Source organism: Callorhinus ursinus, unplaced genomic scaffold, assembly GCF_003265705.2.
Source record: "Callorhinus ursinus isolate GAN/ISIS: 27379988/994484 unplaced genomic scaffold, GSC_fseal_2.0 scaffold5, whole genome shotgun sequence".
NCBI lineage: Eukaryota > Metazoa > Chordata > Mammalia > Carnivora > Otariidae > Callorhinus > Callorhinus ursinus.
Genome location: NW_027397067.1, coordinates 74,020,055 through 74,039,429, shown reverse-complemented (window position 1 = coordinate 74,039,429; position 19,375 = coordinate 74,020,055). Strand labels below are relative to the sequence as shown.

The window sequence follows — 19,375 nt, the reverse complement described above, 5'->3', positions numbered from 1 at the left end:
GTGTAATAGTGAGCTTAAATAGTGTAAGCGGTCCGAGATGTTTTCTCATTGCATGTGTGCAGAACGTAAATTACAAACCAATTCAGATCCGCCAACCCCCACCCTCCCCTTCTGCACATCTGTCTCCCCATCTGTGCCCAGAAAACCAAGAGAAGGATTAGAAGCTATCCACAGAAGTGCGATCAGGTGATATCATTTGAGTTTCATAAGTTATGAGCAGGATGCTATTGATTTTTATATACGTTTTAATAATTGGCTCCTCTGGGGGCCAGGGCATAATTCTCATGCGAGAGCCTCACGGGAAAGCATTATAGGCGTCACTGGCTCCAACTGACTGATGGAGAAACTGAGCCTCAGAAAAGCTGCATAACGTCAAGGCCACAGGGTGGCCAAACATACCAATATCATGTAAATCAGGAAGAGAGGCCAGTGGGACATCCTTCAGCTGCACCTTCCATGTGACATTCACTCCTAAACGCTCCCCGGTCAGACACTCCACCTGCACCGTGGATCCGTCGCAGACAGGAATGGAAACGGGGGTCCCAAAAGTCTTTGCCTACATGGAGACAGACACCTTTAGTTCAAGAACACAAAGTCGGGGACGCCTGGTTGGCTCAGTCGGTTAAACGTCTGACTTTTGATTTTGGCTCAGGTCGTGATCTCGGGGGTCATGAGATTGAGCCCCGAGTTGGGCTCCATGCTGGGCTTGGAGCCTGCTTAAGATTCCCTCTCTCCCTCTGCCTTCCCCACTCATGCCGTCTCTCAAAAAAAGAAAAATATATAGATAGATTTTTTTTAATTTTATTATGTTATGTCACCATACAATACATCATTAGTTTTTGATGTGGTGATCCACGATCCATTGTTTTCGTATAACACCCAGTGCTCCATGCAGTACGTACCCTCCTTAATACCATCTGTTTTTTAAGATGTTATTTATTTGAGAGAGAGAAAAAGAGAAAGCACAAGCAGAGCGTAAGAGCAGAGGGAGAGGGAGAAACAGACTCCCTGCTGAGCAGAGAGCCTGACTCTGGACTCAATTGCAGGATCCCAGGATCACAACCTGAGCTGAAGGCAGACACTTGGACTGAGCCACTCAGGCGCCCCCTCCCCACCAAAAAAAAAAAGAAAGAAAGAACACAGAGTCAGGAGCCAACTTTGCTGAGCCCACACCAGGTGCCAGAACATGCCTTCTGTGACTTCCTTCTACCCTCCCTTCAACCCTACCCCAGAGGACAAGGCGCTACTACCCCACTCTCCCCTCTGAGGAACACAGGGGCCAGTTACCCTGGCACAAATCAAAGCTGAGTCCTGATCATGCTGGACTCCTTTTCCTTATTGCATTAGTATATTACTGATTAAAATCTGTCCTGACCAATTTAACTAGTGTCTGACTTTGTTTTATCTTTGACAGTCCTCACTGCCTAAAACCATGCTAGCCTATAATAGGCACACAAACATTTGTTAAATGGGAGAATGAAGGAAGGACGGAACAAACGAACAAGTTTGGTGTAATGAAAGTCTAAATGGACTTGGACTTAGCTCTGTGAAATCCTGGGCAACTTACTTACTCTCAGTGGGCTTTAGTTAACACAGTTACAACTCAAGGGTTACTGACGCTCGCTGACAGGATGCTGTAATAATTAGAGATCAGGAAAGTAGAGCTTCTAGCCTGGTGCCAGGAACACAGCCTGGGGCTCAATAATTAATACATATTACTGCTCGTGTTGTCAAGTACATTTCTTTGGATAAAAGGGGGCAATCTATGTTTCTATATGTCTTAGAATCACGACTCTCTGTATTTGGTTTTGTGAAAATGTATGTTCTCCAAAATTCTTAGCATAGGGGTTTAAACTGAGCTGCTCTATGAGTTACCAAGCTTTGAACAGAACAACTTATTTAACTGAATGACTTTCATTTTTTTAAGATTTATTTGAGAGAGAGAAAGTGAACGCACATGAGCAGGGGGAGGGGCAGAGGAAAGAGGGAGAGAATCCTCAAGCAGACTCCCCGTCGAGCGCAGAGCCCAACACGGGGCTCGATCCCAGGACCCTAAGATCATGCCCTGAGCCAAAATCAAGAGTCAGACGCTTAAACGACTGAGCCACCCAGGTGCCCTGAATTGAGGGACTTTTAAAGACTCCCTCTGTGAATACTTGTGATTTCAAATCACAGAAGCCTCTGCCTATTACAGAGCTAAAAACCCTGATATTGATTATTCACGGCACTAGGTCTGTCTGCTGGTATGCAATATCCTCCTTCCAGGGAGGATCCATAATGCCTTCTAGTGGGTTTGTCAAAGGCACATCTGGCACAGTGGTTCAGGGAGTACATCCTGGCATTTCAGTCTTCCTCCAGCTTTCCTCCATAGGTGGTGGTAGTAATCTGCGGGCGTTCACAGCTCTGTTCCCATGTCATCAGCCTGGCTCTAACATCCTTAGCTGTGTAACTCTGGACAATTATGTTAACCCTCCAGGCTTCATGCCCCTCATCCACAAAACAGGACTAATAATAGGATCCTCATGAGAATCGCTAATCCACACCAACAACACGCCGTGCCTGGCACATTGTGAGCGCTCAGCACACATCTGATTTAACAGCTTTATGCAGAAAGAATGGCCAGGGATGAGTATGGATTCCACCGGCGCCACTATGTGATTAGCCTTGGCCAAAGGACTTTCTCGTTCTGAACCTCACTTTGCCTATTGGTAAAATGAGAGAGAGTTGAACCCTAGGTTCATTGGGGCCCTGAGGTCCTCTGCCACCATGACTCTGAGCCCAGTCCAAGCCCCCAGCCATGCAGAATTTGGTCAGGCACATACCTGGATCTGACAGAAGCCACGGGCCACCAGCTCGTCTAATATGAGGACCTGGAAAGCGAGCCGCAAGCCCGCATAATCCGCGCTGCACATCTTGCCTGGCGGGAGACGGAGCTGGAACTGCCCTCGGGTCTGGAGGGTCTGCCACAGCTGGGGCCCTGCACGCAAGCAGCGGAGGTCAGCAGACACAAGAAATAGACCACTCAGATCCTTTTCTTTACTTTGTTTTTCTGTTTTTTTTTTTTCCTCTGCAAAAATCACCCTTCTTCATTTAGCTTAGAACGCACAAGCACTACCATCTTGCACTATCGTCCTCAGAGTCTAAACACTCCCTAGCGTGATAGCTTGTCTCTGAAATTAGCACCCTCACGGCAAGCTCAGTCCTGCCTTGGCTTCTAAAGCAGGCTGCTCTACATTTTGGGGGTCCTGGACATTCTTCTTGGAAAATCTTCCATATTATCTTGCATTTACACAGGGCCACTACATATGATTTTGCCAGTTAAGAGGGGACACCATAGACTATATGAAAGACATACTCAAAGATTGTTCAGGGCACAACCTACAGAGTCATACACAACAGCCCTGCACACAACACTAAGAGCTCAAGACCCATTCCCCTTTTCTCCCAAGTGCCTTGCTCTAGATCCTGTCTTGACTAGCCTGGTCTTAATTTCTGCTTAGGACACTTTGTCACCATCAAGGGGACAGACCATTTATTTGTCCAAATCATATTGAGTTTTTTCTGAATAACATTTTTTTTAGGGGGGAGAGGGGCAAAGGGAGAGGGAGAATCCTAAGTAGACTCCATGCTCAGTGCAGAGCCCAACGTGGGGCTTGATCCCACCGCCCTGGGAACATGACCCGAGCCAAAATCAAGCATCAGGTGCTTAACCAACTGAGTCACCCAGGTGTCCTTCTGGATAACATTTTCTATTCTAGAAATCTTTGCCACAAATACCGTCTTCTGACAGCTACCCAGAGCCTCATGATAGTCCCAGGATCTGGCCCTCTCTCTCAGACACCCCTCCCAGTGCCCTGGGTGGACCCAGTACTGGGTCCCAGCATCTTCTCCTGCCCAGCCAGGCTGTAAGTAACCATGGCCGGCCTCAGCCAAGGCAGATACACTCAGAGCTCAATGTTGCCTCACAGCCTCGTGGGCGTGCAAGCAGGCTCAGTGGGAGAGGAGGAGAGAGGATCTCTGCCGATATTCAGGGGGCCCAGACCCACAGCGATCAGAACTGATGCCCCCCTGGAGGGTCCAGGCCCCAGCTCTGCCAGGCATTAGCCATGGAACCTCAAACGGACCCAGGAGAGAGGTTCGTGAGTCAGCGTCACTCTCAGAGGCCAGACAAACAGCTCTAACTTGTCAACACCACAGTGACGAATATGGCCATCCGAACACCTACCTCCTGATTATACTCCTATATCCAAGAGATCCCAGGAGAGCCCGCAATGCTGGCAGTTCTCCCAAGAAGCAGATTGCTCCAGAGAAGCCCCAAATAAAGCTTAACCCTAGGAGTCTGTGAAGCACATCCGTGCCTTCTAGAAGAACATGCTTCTTTGGGCCCTCTCTCCTGCTCCTGAAGCCACCTGGCTTACTGTGGAAATGCTGCACTTGGGCGGGGGAAAATGCAGGTGCTCAGCCCTGAGAGCCGAGAGGAAGCAGGGTGCTGGGCAGACTCACGCTGGCAGGCCTGGGGCTGGGGTGCCCAGGATACCCAGCGTCCCTTCTCGAGGCTGCAGACCAGCGGCCCTGGCAAGAGGGCGCTCCGATAGCCCCAGCGGCACAGCAGCTGACACAGCTGGACGGGGGCCCCTCCTGCACCCGAGGCTCGCTCACACAGGATCACTCCACCAGCCACATCCGACGTGTTGAACGGCAGCGGGCACTGGGGGCCTGGAAGGAAAGAGGGCCGCCGTGGGAGCCACAGCCGCACAAGGGGGCTCTGACTTCTCCCCTTCCCCGACGTGTTGAACGGCAGCGGGCTCTCAGTGTCCCTGAGGACCCACTGACTCACCCTTCCCTCTCCCATCTTGTCCCCTCCAGCCCCTCTGCCTCCGCAGGGCTGTCCATCCCTGAACACAGCCTGCTGGCATAGCCCGAGCCCTTCCCTCTGCCTGCCCAGCTGCCTAGAGGGTTCCTTTTTTGACCCTGCATTAGCAGCTCAACATCTCCTGCTTCCTAACACCCTGCGTGGCTCTCTCAGGTGGACACAGCGAGCTCTCAGGCCTCCTGGGGTGGACCTCCATGTTGCCAATCCTCCCAAACTTACCATCTGCACTCTGGTCTCCCCGCCGCATGGAGCCAGGGCAGGAAAGGGGGTGCCTCTCCTCTGTTCCCCCAGAACACAAGCTCTGGGAATATATGTTAAATAAGTGGGCACACCAGTAAATGAAAGGACAGACACACTCAGTGGGATGCTTTCATACCCGACCAGAGTTTTAATTATCTGACTCTCGGGCACAGCCTAGCTGCATGCATGGGTCTGGTTTTGACAGCTGTGATCCACATGTGACTCGAGGGTGCTTGGGGGCCTCCAAGATGGAGGATGACCCATTCTGACCTCCAGGGCACAGCCCGGGCTTCTTTCTAATACCAACACTGGCATCTGGCCGAAGTTTTGCAGTAATCAGCCGTGGGCCTGGGGATTTGGTTCTCACCAAGTGCATGTGTCTGTGGGGATGGGGAGAGTCAGCCTGAGGGCTCAGGGGCCAGCCTGCAGGGCTTTAAATCCCAGCCCAATCATTTCCTTGCTGAGCCTCCTAAGCATGTTAACTAACTTCCCTGTGATTCAGTTTCCTCCCCCTTCAAACGGCGATGAGAGCAATGATGCCTACCTCCTAAGGATGATGGGCATCAAAATGAATAAAGGCATGCAAAGAGCTTGGAGGAGTTACTGGCACATAATAAAGTCATTAATGTTGGTCGTTATTATGAATAACAGCACAAAGACTACGTTACTGCCTGAGCTGGAAATTTTAGGATGTGAACTAACCCTTTCAGAACAAAGAAGGAGCATCTGGTACCCTACAAGGGTAAGCTTCCTATGACCATCATATCTGACAGTTACCACGAATTTTCGAGTTTGTGAAACTCTGTCATGATCAGCATTTAAGTGCACCTTACTCAAAATAAGCCCATGAAGTAGGCAGCCCTGACATCATCATCCTCCCTTTACAGATGAAGAAACTGAATTTTGAAGATTCAGAGGGACAGAGCCAACGCTTGGGCACAGGTCCTTTGAATCTAACTGCTACCCTGGTAGACAAGGGCTACGCTTCCCCCTACCGGCTGCTCCTCAGAGATGGGAACGCACCCCCCCGGCCCCCCACTGTCCTCTCCTCTGTGCTCCCTGGCCACCAGCATATCCTCTTCGGAGCCCTCACACTGACGGTTATAATGGCCCACAGATATCTCCAAGGGCCCGCCTCTATCCTGACTCAGGCAGAAGTCATCTCAGCGATGGGGAAAATGGAGACTCAGAGGAGCTAAGTGACCAGCCCAGGGACACACAGCTCGGTGACTGTGGGCTGGGGCTATCCTGCGTGCTTCCCCTGAACTGATTTTATCTTCGAAGCAACTCTGTGCGGGAGAACTGTTGTCACCCTCACCCCACAGGTGAGGTCAGTGAAGCATGGGGAGGTTAACCTTTCTGCTCTAAGTCTCAGGACAGCCAGGAGGAGCCAGGCATGGCCCCCAAGGCAGTGCTCTGAGCCACCAGGCTGAGAAGTTGACAGAGGCTATTTGAATGAATCTTAACAACCACTCGAGAAATTGCTACAGTGTTCCCTCTCCATTTCACAGACTGGGAAACCGAGGTCCAGAGAGGTTAAGGGACCAGCCCAAGGTCACCCAGCAAGGGAGTGGAAGAGTTGGCATTCAAGTCTGCCTGGCCCCCACATCTGGTTTTCTCCTCCACGCTCTGCAGATACACCAGGAGGAAGAACCTCTACCATTGAAGCTGGCTGTCCTGCTTGCTAGATGTGTGACTCTGGACATGCTCATGAACGTCTCTGAGCCCCAGTTTTGCCCTCCGTAATCTGGGGAGATGGGACTGTTCTATTTATCCGCATTGTTGGGAGGCAAAACTGAGCTAAGAGATGTGAAAAGCACCTTTTAGCAGGTAAATCTCTGCACACGGGAGCTCCTATCCTGGAATCCGGCAAGGCCATGTCACATAGAGTCTTCCCAAACCTTATAGGAGCTGTGCTCCCAGACCTGTTCCTGGATGAGACACATCAGTCTATGTCCTTGGTGCCAGACAGTGAGGGCCACTCTTAGACGCCGAGGAAGCTGGATGCTGACCGTTTCCGCCCTCACTAAGGCGGACACCGCACCTCCGCGGGAAGGTCACAGCAAGGAGTTCCGCCCATAAATACCCATAGGGCACCTTCCATGTTTCCTGCTTGGTGACAACTGCTCAGGGCCCCAGAGATGAGCATGACAGGGTCCTGCCTTGTCCAGGCCCTGGACAAAGGAGCATCCAGAGCTCGGGAGGAAAGGCGTGTGGGGAAAGGCATTGGCACACCACAGGAGAGGGAAGAGACAAAAGGGAAGGAGTCCCACAAAGAGAGGGAGCAGCTCTTCCTTCCACCCTGCTTTTGCAGGCTCCCCATCTCCTTCCAGATATAAAGATACATTTACAAATCCACGGCAATTCCTTTTACACATATAACCCACTAGGCCTAATGAAATGTCTCCCTAGCTCCAGAATGTTGCTGACAGACAACGAAATTTTAAAATAAAGCAATAAACCAATATGGGCAGCCAAGGAAAGGCAACTGCAATGAAATCGGAATCACAGCACAGTATTTCTCGATCCCACCAGATTCAATGCCCTAATTTGCAATAAATATTTTGCAGCATCTTCTTTACTGTCCTGAAATGGAATTCAGAGAGTCTAACCTACTTGCTCATATAAATTTTAAAATGACCATCATGTCCTGTGACTTGAGTATGTAGGAGAAATAAAAGGGAAGTAATTGAGAATCAAGTAATATATTTTAATCTGTAATCATGTGTTTTAATATTCTAATATATAGTTATCTGATAGATATTTCAATATTTGATACCAAAACAATTTTTTTGGACTAAAACTAAAAGTAAATCAATCAATGCCTCCACAAATTTCTGAAGCCTCCCAGCTGGGATGGACCCATCCCCACTGAGATCCTGCCATCAGGCCCCTTTCCTCACTCGAGGATGGGGAGACCGAGACCTGGAACCCCCAGCAGGCTAGCACCCCAGCTGCTGAGTTGCCAGCTCTGGGGATCCCTGTACAGACCCTCCTGGACCTCAGCTCCAAGGCTGAGCACTTTTAGGAAGTAGACACAAGTTTTGGCATCATGAGAATCAACTGCAAGCCCATCCCTCCAGCCCTTCCCCATCTCCCCTCCGGCCCCCACTCTTCTGGTGCCTTGGGAGTCCTTCCCAGCCTGAGTAAAGGAAGAGATGAGCAGCAGCCCCCTACGCACCAGCCCAGGAAACCCCTCCAGGGGTCACAGCTTACTCTCACAGGCTAGCTGGCTCCCGGCCACACGGGTCCCAGGCACCTCCTCTCCACTCTCCAGGACACACCAGCAGCTGCCCTGGGCCGGGTCACACTGCATGGGGGAAAATCCTTGGTCCTCTGCCCTGCACACTGGGGTATAGCCGGCTCTCCTGGACAGGACCCCACTCGAGAGTGCTTCACAGAGGCTCGGGCCTAGACACAAAGACAAGCCAAATGGGCCCCTGGCCCACATAGCTGCCACCACCCACTGCTCCCAACTGCCACCCACCGCCACCCACCGAAACCCACCCGCTGGGCCCTCCAGGGTCTGGGGTTGTCTTCCCAGTGGGGTGCGGGCTAGGCCAGGGCAAAGACTGGGCCTTGGTCAGATCCGTAACCCCCGTCCACACATACACACACACACACTTGCACGCACCCATGCACATGCTCTTTAACGTAGGGTCTTTAAGGAGCTTTAACAAGAGCGGAAGGGGGTTGTCGTGGAGAGTGATAAGGAGAGCACGGACGAGGTGCAGGGTAGTCTGGGAGCCCACCAAAATCCCTGCACTCGGCTCTGGAAGGGAGGCCTCCAGGACGTCCAGAAGGACTGATGCGTGGTCTGAGGGGGAATTAGGCAGGGAGGCCACGGGTAGTGCTGGCGGCTGAACCAGAACACGTGAAGGCCCGGGGGGCGGGGGGCGGGGGGGGCGCGGGGAGAGCGTCCTCCTTCTTGAAAAGTCGGACTACAGTTTATAACACCCGGGTCCTGAGAGCAGGGCACGGGACAAAGAAGAGAAGCAAAGGAACGTGCTGGAGCCACACACTCCCAGGCCGATGAGCCGCAGTGAGGTGCCTGGGCCCTGAGGACCCCGGGGAGGCAGAGGAGGGACATCAGCACCTTTGCACTTGAGGGACATCACTGTGACTTCACCGTGGAAAGCAGACGGCAGGGCCAGGCTGGAGGCCGAGGGACCCGGCGGGGGCCGGTGTGGCATCCGCGATGCACAGCTAGCGCCCCCCAGAAAGCGCCAGTGCCCCTCCAGCTGGGACCGCGCTGGTCTGCGCTCCTTGCTTACACAGCAGAGCCCAGTCCCCGCCAAAGAACCCACTGGGGCGAGGGAATACTGTGCCCATTTCACAGATGAGGAACCTGAGGCTTGAGGGGAAAGGCTTCCACAGCCTTGGGACGGGGAGCCAGTGCTCACAGCAGGGGTCAGGGCAACAGAAGAGGCAACCACTCACATGGGGCGCTGCTGTTCGTGTCGGGTGGCATGCCCGCCCCCGAGGCCGGGTCCACACACCAGCTGCCGGCCTCCGACTCTTGCAGCCTGGCAAACTGTCCTGTCTGAGACAAAGCCGAGGGCACGTCACCCGAGGGAAGATGCTGTTGCAGCCCACAGATCAGCGGGCAGACATCCGGAATGTTCCTTTCAAAACTACTGGTGATGGTTTCTCCAAAAAGAGAGGAAGATGCTATTCTGCTCCAGACCCCTGACGAACGTTCTTTGAATTGATGGTTACAACCACCCCATGAGGCCAGGTCCACAGTTCTCTTCTTTTAGGGTGGGGGAAACTGAGCCTCAGAGAGGGGAAGCATCAGAGCATCATCCCATAGGTGGAGAACAGCAGAGCTGGGCTGGGTCTAAACCCATCCGGCCCCAAAGCCCAGCTACTATCCTGCCCCCCCCCCCCCCCCCCCAGTTCCAGAAATGATTTTCCACAAGCATCCCTAGGAGAAAGGGAGTCTGTAACATCTATAACAGAGAATAAAGAAATCAGTAGAAGGCAGCTATCCAGACCATATGGGGCTGGGTCCTTCTCTCCCAGACTGTCCTGGACCAGCTGGGGAATACAGAGTGAGGCCCTTCAATCCACTGGGCCTCAGTTTCCCCACTAAAAGGAAAAGGAGGTAGGACTAGGTTGATGCTTGCACACACTCCTTCTAGGAGCTCTTGATGGTAGGAAATGTCACGTGTCCTACATCTGGAACAGAAAAGCGTAAGAACCAGCCGGAGGACTGCAGAAAACCAGCCGCCTGCCCAGCTTCCTGGCTGTCACTGAGTGCTTCCCTGAGCTTCTGCTGGCCACCTCTCATTTCATACCCTGCTGTGCCTTGTTCACATGCAAGAAATGAGAGTAATAGCACCCAACATTCACAGGGAACATAAGCATGAGGACCACTCTGTGCCAATCCCCCCCACATCCAGAGTGTCACTCAGTCCCTAGGAGGCAGGGACCCTACTGTCCCCTTTCTGCACAGAGAGGCCCAGAGAGGTCAGGTGTACACCCTGGTTGCATAGCTTGGAAGCTATGCAGGTAAAATTCAAGCAAAGGTTTGAGAACATTTTACAGGATAAAGGCTTAAAATTGAGAACATTCTAGTCATTAACTGAACTTCTCCTAGGGAGTTGGGTCAAAGGCACAGCCATCCGGTTGGGGCAGGGGAAGACTTGGGTCCTGTTCCTGGCAGCTGGGGCCTCCACAGGAGGCAGGCTGAGAAGCCACCTAATCGGAGTCTGCTCAGAATCGCTTTTCCCTCTGACAGAAGCTGTGGCTTCTACCTCTCCTTCTTCGTGGGCTGACGCTGGTACCTGGTACCCTGTTCCAGCAGGAGGGGGTCGTTTGCCAAGATGAAAAGCTAAAGAGGCTCATTTCTCTGTAAACTCAGGAGTAACTGGAATCCATGTCCACAGTGCACAACAGCAACAATAATAAAGAATAATAATAAGGAAATTTTGCTCAGTGATTTGTAGTCTGACTAACTTCTACATGGCTGATTTCATCCGGCTTCCAGAACCCACCGGGGGCTGAGCAGAGACTGCCATCACTCAGCAAGTAAGTGGTTAAGACTGCAGCACGAATCCTTTCTTTGGGGGTTTTGCATCCGTTCCTGCAATCATCCAGCAATCTGAGAATGGTAATATTATAATGCCTTCCCTTTATATTAAGAAACAGGTATGGGCGTAGCAATGTGGCCAAGATGACTTTGGGAAAAGCAGAGCAGCAAGCATGTAAGTGCAGCTTATTTTGCAAAGAGTTTTCATGGAAGGGCCTCAAAACAATCCTCACACTAGGTAGGATAAAAATGCGGCCCAATCTTAGGATCCAATAAAGCAAACTGGAGCACAGAAAAGGTAAGTAAATTGCCCGAGGTCACACAGCCAGGGCCTGCCAGGGTGAAGACGAAAGCCCAGGCCTAGAACTACCTGTGAGTTTTTAACTGAAACAGGCTTATTGAAAACTAGAAAAAGCATCCTCAATGTATGGGAGAAAGTTCTGGCTCCCACCTCAAACCCTCCTGGGCCTTCAGAGCCTTACCTCTAGGCAGGTGGGGATGAACAGGTCTTTTGGAGATGGGTTTCCCTGGGATGCAGCCTGTTTCCAACTGGAAAGCAGCCCACTGGCTTGAGATGTCTCACAGGTGGTGGGGCCTGAGAGAGAGAGTGAAAGTCTTAAATGACCGGCCGTGGGTGCCTGGGGAGAGCAGGTAGCCCAGGCAGGTCCTGCATCGGGGTAGATGGAGGTGCCCTGCACAGACAGCTGGAACCTCAGAGGAGAAGCAGGCCGTGGTTCAGGGACAGAGACCGGGGTGGGGGGTATCATCCTTGAGATGTCACGTGGGCCTTGTGACATGGGTCCAAGCCCCAGGAGGGAGGCTGGCTTCTGGGGCAGCTGTGGGATGGTTGTCAGGCTGTCGGACTACGGAAGTGGATGAACGTGTCCTGGGAACAGGTGGGAGGAAGGGGATTCTGGGCTTTTTCTCCATGATCGGTGACTATCTCCACCTAGGAAGCTAGGTGCCCAGATCAGGCTCGGCCAAGAGGGTCTTCCAGGCTTGGGGATGTGGGAAAATGTGGCCTGGCTGCCCTCAGGGACTGGTCTGAAGGCTTCGGGGACTGACCCATGAGCATCCCTAGGTTGGGTAACAACAGCTGTACCACCGGCCTAGAGTGCCCACCACCAGGGGCTGGGGAGGGGGCTCCTGGGGCTTCACTTACACTGGGGGATCTGTGGGGAGCGGGCAGTCAGCGAGGCGGGGACGTACTCTCCCTTCCCATCCACACACCAGCAGTACCCTAGGAAAGAGCCAGGCTCACAAGTTTAGGAAGTGCACCCCCCATGCACATGCCCCCAAACAACTTTCCTTCCGCACATTCACAGCAGTACCAGCAAGGCCTGCATCCACTCCCCACTGCCCACCACTGTCCACAATCACACACCCTGCTCCCTCCCGCAATGAGTCCCTGGACCTTCGGGCTGGCAGGTCACAACTCACATTGTACAGATGGGAAAACCGAAGTCCGGAGATACTAAGGGATTTGCCATCAGCTGCCAAAGAGGGGCCTAGAGTCCAGCTCACCAATCCAGGCACAAAGCCCTTTGCTCTCAATGAAAAAGAGGGTGTCACTCCACCCCCCCCCCACCCCAGGGGGGCCCATCCCCGCTCACCGGTCCCAGCATGGCACTGCACGGGCTCCCAGCCTCCCCACGCATCGCACTGGGGCATGTAGGGGCCAGACTGCAGAAGGGTGGCTGCGCGTGTGGAATCCCCCAGGACAAAGCCGCGTCTTTGATAGAAGTCAAGGGCTGCAGTCAGGAGAGAGGGGGGCAGCAAGGTGAGCCTCCAACCTGGAAGGGCCTTGGCAGTGCCGGCTCTGTGGCTGACAACAGCCACGCACGCCCTCGTGCCAACATAAGGAGGCCTTCTTATGGACGTGACAAACACTGCCACCCGAAGTACGGCAGAGGCACCTTCAAAGCGGATCAGCGCTCGCCAGGTTGTCCTTTAAAAATAAAAAGGTAGGGCAGCGGTGTGAAGCAGTCACTGCTGTCCTCTTGGAATCGCTTTCATAGGGCACCGATTAGGTCAGTGGCACGCCCTCCGACATGTGAGACTGTGGTAACCATAGATGACATTTATGTAACATTTACTACGTGCCAGGCATGATCTAAATATGTTTTAGCCAATGGGATCCTCACGGCAACCCTCTACGAGAGGTGACATCATCCCATCTGACAGTGGTAAACTGAGGCACAGGTGATGCCACTTACCCAGGCTCACGGTGGGAAGTGGAGGGACTGGCTCTGCACACCAGAAGCCAGTGTGTGACAACCTGCCTCATGCCCTCCCTGCCAAGCCCTTCAATCTAGTGCTTTAGCGCCTTCCGAGGCTTTGGTCCCCACAAAATCCGATCTGGTCTTCACAATAGCCCAGGCAGTCTGCGCTGTCACCCCAAGATGCGGGACGAGGCTCAGCGGGGCAGGCTATGTGATGCACAGAGGGTCACCCGGCCTTCAGATGGCACCGTCAGAGGACGGCGCTCAGTGTCCCTGCCTGCCTGGCTTCCCCCACCACGCTCCCCACTAGGACCGACCAGATATCGTATGTGTTACTGGGGCTCACAGCTCTGCCACCCCAGCCTGATTTGCCCCCAGCATCATCTTCCTCCTGAGTAGCCAGGAACTGTCCCCCAGACCCTTTCTCAAGTCCTACCTCCTCGACCACCTCTCCGCTCCTGCTGGCACTCGGAGAGGGCTCGTGGGGTGGGAAGAGGTGCAGCCACAGGGTCACATCTGGGGCAGCCCAGCGAGCAGAGGCCAGCCTCACATTGGAGCACATCTCCTGACTTGCTCCTCTCAGAGATGGGCTGGTTCGCGGCTCCCAAGGACACACCAGCAGCCCACGGTCAGAACCCCGCGAGGAGACCAGGACCCCAAAAACTGGCCTGGTGTGTGAGACAGGACTCATGAGTCTGATTAGCCTCTGCCTGAATCCTGACCCAGCACCTCTGGGTTATCGTGAGTGATCTTACCGGTCATGAGCAACCTCTCTGAGCCACAGTTTACCCATCGATGAAATGGCTCTAATACTTACCCACTAGGGTAAGTGTGACATTTATATCAAAAGATCTTGAGCACCAAGGTCATGCCTGTGTCCCTCTCTCACCCTCCTTAAGCCTGAGGACGCTGCGACCATGTGTTGTTGGCCAAAGACACTCGGTGATCCTTCATCTCTTTTGGTCCTGGGCTCTCCATCCCCAGACCCTGCGGGTCTACACACAAAGAGCTTTCTCTCCTTTGCAAGATTAGAGACACCTCCTCTCATCTTGAAGGATTTGAGAAAAATGAGCACCCCTGGTCCTTCTCTATGGACCCTTCCTCTTTTCATTACCACCTCCGCATGCAAAGTCAGAGCGTGTTGCTTGGTGGAGGGGAACTTCCTTAACTTGACTTCTGAAGAAAATGCCATTGTGCCGTTCAGTGACTAAATCTCTATGGCACCAAGAAATACTTCTCTCCTTCCTCTCAAGTCCCCTCCCTAACCAGTGCTCACAACCTCAGGAGCATCAATCCCACAGATCCCTCTGATGACAGTAAATCTCGTCCAGGGACAAAATGGAAAACAACTGGTTTCTTGCCAAAAGCAGAAATCCCCATGTCTCTGAGGAACAGAGACAAGAAGTGTCTGAGTGTGGGGAAGAGGTGGGTGGGGGGAGGGAAGAGAAGGAGACAGGGGACAAAAGAAGCAAGAAGGATGGTTTAGCAACATGTACCAGGCTCCTGCCATGTGTCAGTCATGCACTGTGCTGGGCCCCGTGATATAAAGACCAACAAGATGTGGTGCTTTGTGCTCCCAAAAGAGACAACGGGCACGGCAGCGAGGCAGGAAACAAAGATGACGCCTGGGAGATTCTCACTGGGATCCGGACATCCCAGGCAGCAGCAGCAGACATCCCTAAGGGAGGAAGCAGGGAGGCCCTGGCCTGCAGGAGTCGGGGGGGCTCTCATCTTGGCATGGATATCGTCAAGGGGAGCACCACTTTGCTGTTGTGTGACCCAAGCCCAGAGAACCCCAGATAGGGAATCCACTGGGATCATCTGACAAGGAGCGGGGAACTCGAGATGCCTGCATTAGAGGAAGTGTTTGTCCCTGTCCAGCTGGTGTGGGGTCAGTAAGAGACCTGGGAGAGGGGTCGGACCCTCCTGCCAAACTGGCCGCAGGTGGTGGAGGAAGAGCAGGGGCTCTGGGATGAGACAGCCCCAGGCTCTGGGCACCAGGGATCAGCCGGGCAGGGGACAGAGGCTCGGGGCCCAAACCATCCAGGTTCCGCTAGCCATTCATTGGGTTAACTTGAGCATGTGACTGATCCCCAGTCTCTGCATTTGAAAAGAATCACAGATGGTGAGTGCGGCACTGATCTCATGGAACTCCTTTTCCCCCCGCAGAGAAGTAGAGGGAAGCTTCAGAACAGACCATGAGCATTTCGGGCTGGGTCCCGTCCCCTCACATTCTAGCAAGAATGTTTGGCTACACGGTAGGCTGTGGGCACCATCTGCAATACAAGATGTGGAGACCTGCCCCCAAGTGGCTGTGCTGGTGGATTCGGGACTATACCGGAGAGATGCACATTGTGCCAGCTTTGACTGGTACACAAAACCACTTTGTCTTTTCTTTCTGAGGGACCCACTAGCCTGGGAAAACCAGGGCCACAAATTCCTGAGGAGGACCGAAGAGCAGACAACTCAAGCCCTTGCCTCCCCAACGAGCGGGAACAAGAAGCCAGAAGTGCATGACACTCACTAGACTGAGCTGCCAGACGAATGGCATAATCGTCCCCACTCAGAAACTTCTCTGAGAAAGTCTCCCGGGATGGAGACAGTTGAGGAAGGGAGAGCTCCTCGTCGGTCAGCCGGATTCCTTTGGCTACTAGGAAACTCTCTCCCAGAGGGAACCAAGAACTGTTGGAAGCCAAGACAATCTCTTCCGTTTCCTTAATGAACTGCAGGACACGAAGCTTCACCTTCTCACAAGAGCCAGGACCTGGGGGAATAAAGACATCACGGCTGGACACTTCGCTCCCTCTGAGGTACGTGTGCATATACATATGCACACATGTCTGTCACAGCTGTTTCCTTCACCCATCGCTTTTTACAGCCTGGAATGTTCCTTCTGTTTCACCTCCACAATTTCACTCACTCACCTTTTACAGAGGACCTGCTATGTAAGAAGTTGAGCAATAGCTAATGTCTACTCCATACCAGATGTCATACTAAGCACATTTACACAGACAATCTAATTTAATCTATACAACAGCCCAATAAGATAGTATCCCGGTCTTACAGATGAGAAGCTGAGGCATGTGACTCTGGCCACAGAGTAATAGGCGTTAGAAACAGGGCTGAAGACCCTAGTAGAACCAGCACCGTGTCCTCTAGGCCAGCCCTTCTCAAGCTTTCGGGGGCATCAGAGCCTCCTGGGGAGCCTGGAGAGAGGCAGGTGTCAATTCATCAGGTGGGATCCAAGATTCCAAATTTCTAACAACTCCCCAAAGCGATGGTAATGCTGCTGAACCACACCTGGAGGGTCAAGGCTCCAAACCCCTGGTCTTCAAACCCTTTGGATCATATGCCCCATCAACAAAAGAGTTTGAACGTGTGCCCCCAAAACATGCATATTTCTTTGTAAAGCTAATACACATATGACTATACTATACAAGGTATAGTTCGCTCAGCTGTTCCAGCTATTAGAAGTATTCATCGCAAAACCAAAAGCAGAACTTTAGAAGGAAAAGATAAAGCACTTCCTACAGGTGGAAGCTCTAATACTTGCTTCCCAGCGGATTATCTCGTACCCCTGGGGAACAAGATATTGCGTATCTTCTCCACACCTCTTGGGATTCACGGGAAAGGCCTGCAGATTCTAAACCCCATTCAAATGCATTGCCTGGCACTCAGGCCAAGGCGAGCAAACTGATGTGTATTAAGGAGGGCACGTGTTGTAATGAACACTGGGTGTTATACGCAAACAATGAATCATGGATCACTACCTCAAAAACTAATGATGTACTGTATGGGGACTAACATAACATAATAAAAAATTTTTTAAAAAGTTGCAATGTGCTATTGGTCTCATCAACTCGGGCCTCAAAAATCGGATGCAAAGAGGACCAAATTCAGTGTTAAAGCATCTGAAATTATAGGAATGTACTCCTGTGGGAGACCTGACCGTTGGTATAAAGAATCTCAAAAAATGAAGGAGACTTTTTATACGACAGCCATGCTGATATCGATGCATTCACTTGGAGGGTCAGCCTATTGTTGGGACTCAGCACTTCAATGGAGAATCCTAGCCAGGGGGTCTCCAGGCATTCAATATGCCCAGGGTACTACTGTTCTCACCGCTTGTTCCTATGACCCAACATTCTAAAACCCACTTGCTGCTAAAGCCTATACTTTGGCTAAAGTCAAAATCATCTGATTGATGTTAACATGATCCGGAAAGGTGTGGACAATGTTAAACATTGCAAAGAATGGATTGAGAGATTTCTTTGGCCTTGAAGAGCTATAATATTACCTGTACTATTAGCAGTGCTGGTTAGAGAGGTTTTCATTTGATAATAAGTGTTGAATCTGTGTCATTATGCTTTCAAGCTTCCGGCATGGCCACTTGGTAATAAGACATTTTAATTTCAAACAGAGTCAACCTCATTCTGCTTATGCCTCAGATACCACAGCTTTCCTATAAGTCCACCTGCCACAGAGCTGAACTTATCAACCTTCTTCAGCTGCTCTCCAATCAGTCCTATAATTAAACTCCTCAAATAAATTGAAGACACTTTGAAGGCAGGAGCACTGCCTGAGGTCCGGGGCACCTAGCCTGTCCTTGTGAGTAGAATCATAATGTGTGTTGGTTAATCAAATGGTGCACCTAATTTATATGAGATTACAGAGAGGCAAGAACCAGGTCATATCCACTTGATAGCCTTCATCCATCCTAAGATCATGCTTTGTACACAGACGACATCCAGCTCAAATCTGAGGCATTGGTTTAAATAATCAATCATAAGAACACTCTGGTTTCTCTTCAGATTGCATAAATCATACGAACATTTAAAAATGAACTACATTAACTTTGCCAACACCTACTGCAGAGGTGTAGGGAAATCACTTCCTTTCTATGAGCCTTGGTGTTATGGTCTGAATGTTCATGTCCCCCCCAAGAATGTATGTATTGGAGCCCTAACCCCAAAGCGATGGTACTTGGAGTTGGGACCTTTGGGAGGTGATGAGGTTTAGAAGAGGTCATGGAGGGTGGGGCCCGCTGGATGGGATTAGTATCTTTACAAAAAGATGAAGAGCCCAGAGCTCTTTCTCTCCACAGCGAGAAGGTGGTCTTTCACAAGCCAGGAAGATGGCTCTCCCCGGGAGAGGAATCTGCCGACACCTTGATCTTGGACGTGCACCCTCCAGAACTCTGAGAAACGTCTGCGGGTGAAGCCGCCCAGTCTCTGGTATTCCCTTAGAGCAGCCAGAGTTGACTAATGCGTTTGGGTGCCTCAATCACGGAAGACATGTACCTGGCCATATCCGAACTCCATGCCCGCTCTGACACCCAATAGCCCCACTACCAGACACCCTATTTTAAAAACATAGATGGAGCTCGCCACATGGCTTAACTCACATGCTGGGACCTTGCCCGGCGCTGTCCACGTGCCTTCCAGTTCTTGACCAGCTTCACTCACACACCAGCAGCTCCGAAGGTCCAAGTGTGCCAAAGGAATGCTAAAGTCAGAGTAGGGCCCTGGGTATCGGCTGAGCTGGCCATTTAGGATCTGCCAGAAGAGGTAGGGCTCCAGGAGGACATTCCCCCCAGGCTGGGTCAGGTTGCCTTCCATCACCGCCAGTGGGACATCTTGGAAAGAAGAGTATCTCGCCAGCCCTGGGAAGATGCCCTGTTGGCCAGCCTCATACAGACTTTGAATAAAGAGACGGAAGTTTCCGGAAGCTGCTTCTCGATAGCTCAGGATCTTCCTTAGCAGCTCGGCAGGGGTCCGCTCCTGGCCACCGTTGTTCTGGGCCCCCCATTGCTCGTACCACTCAAAGGCTTGCTCAGGGGGCCCGTCGCATTGAATGGGCCTCCACTGCCCACTGGGGCTGCACTGTGGGACGTAGCTGCTGGAGAAGGAGGGCAGCATGCTGGAGTCAGAGCCCAGGGCCCACGCTGCCCCAAGGAAGGCTCGCTCGGCCTGTAGCTGACAGGGCGTGGGGCCTGCGAGGAACAAG

The 19,375-nt window shown here is 52.1% G+C and overlaps 1 protein-coding gene across 1 annotated transcript in view; it reads right to left on the bottom strand.

Moving 5' to 3' along the window:
- TG (thyroglobulin) overlaps positions 1–19,375 on the bottom strand; it is a 256,066-nt gene that overhangs the window by 216,269 nt on the left and 20,422 nt on the right. The window contains exons 11-20 of the mRNA XM_025870539.1: positions 18,774–19,361; positions 15,894–16,133; positions 12,761–12,898; positions 12,310–12,387; positions 11,630–11,742; positions 9,554–9,656; positions 8,330–8,524; positions 4,504–4,716; positions 2,823–2,977; positions 400–556 (exon numbers count right to left, since the gene is read on the bottom strand). Of these exons, the coding sequence (XP_025726324.1) occupies positions 400–556; positions 2,823–2,977; positions 4,504–4,716; positions 8,330–8,524; positions 9,554–9,656; positions 11,630–11,742; positions 12,310–12,387; positions 12,761–12,898; positions 15,894–16,133; positions 18,774–19,361 (1,980 nt within the window). The remainder of the gene's footprint in view (positions 1–399; positions 557–2,822; positions 2,978–4,503; positions 4,717–8,329; positions 8,525–9,553; positions 9,657–11,629; positions 11,743–12,309; positions 12,388–12,760; positions 12,899–15,893; positions 16,134–18,773; positions 19,362–19,375) is intronic.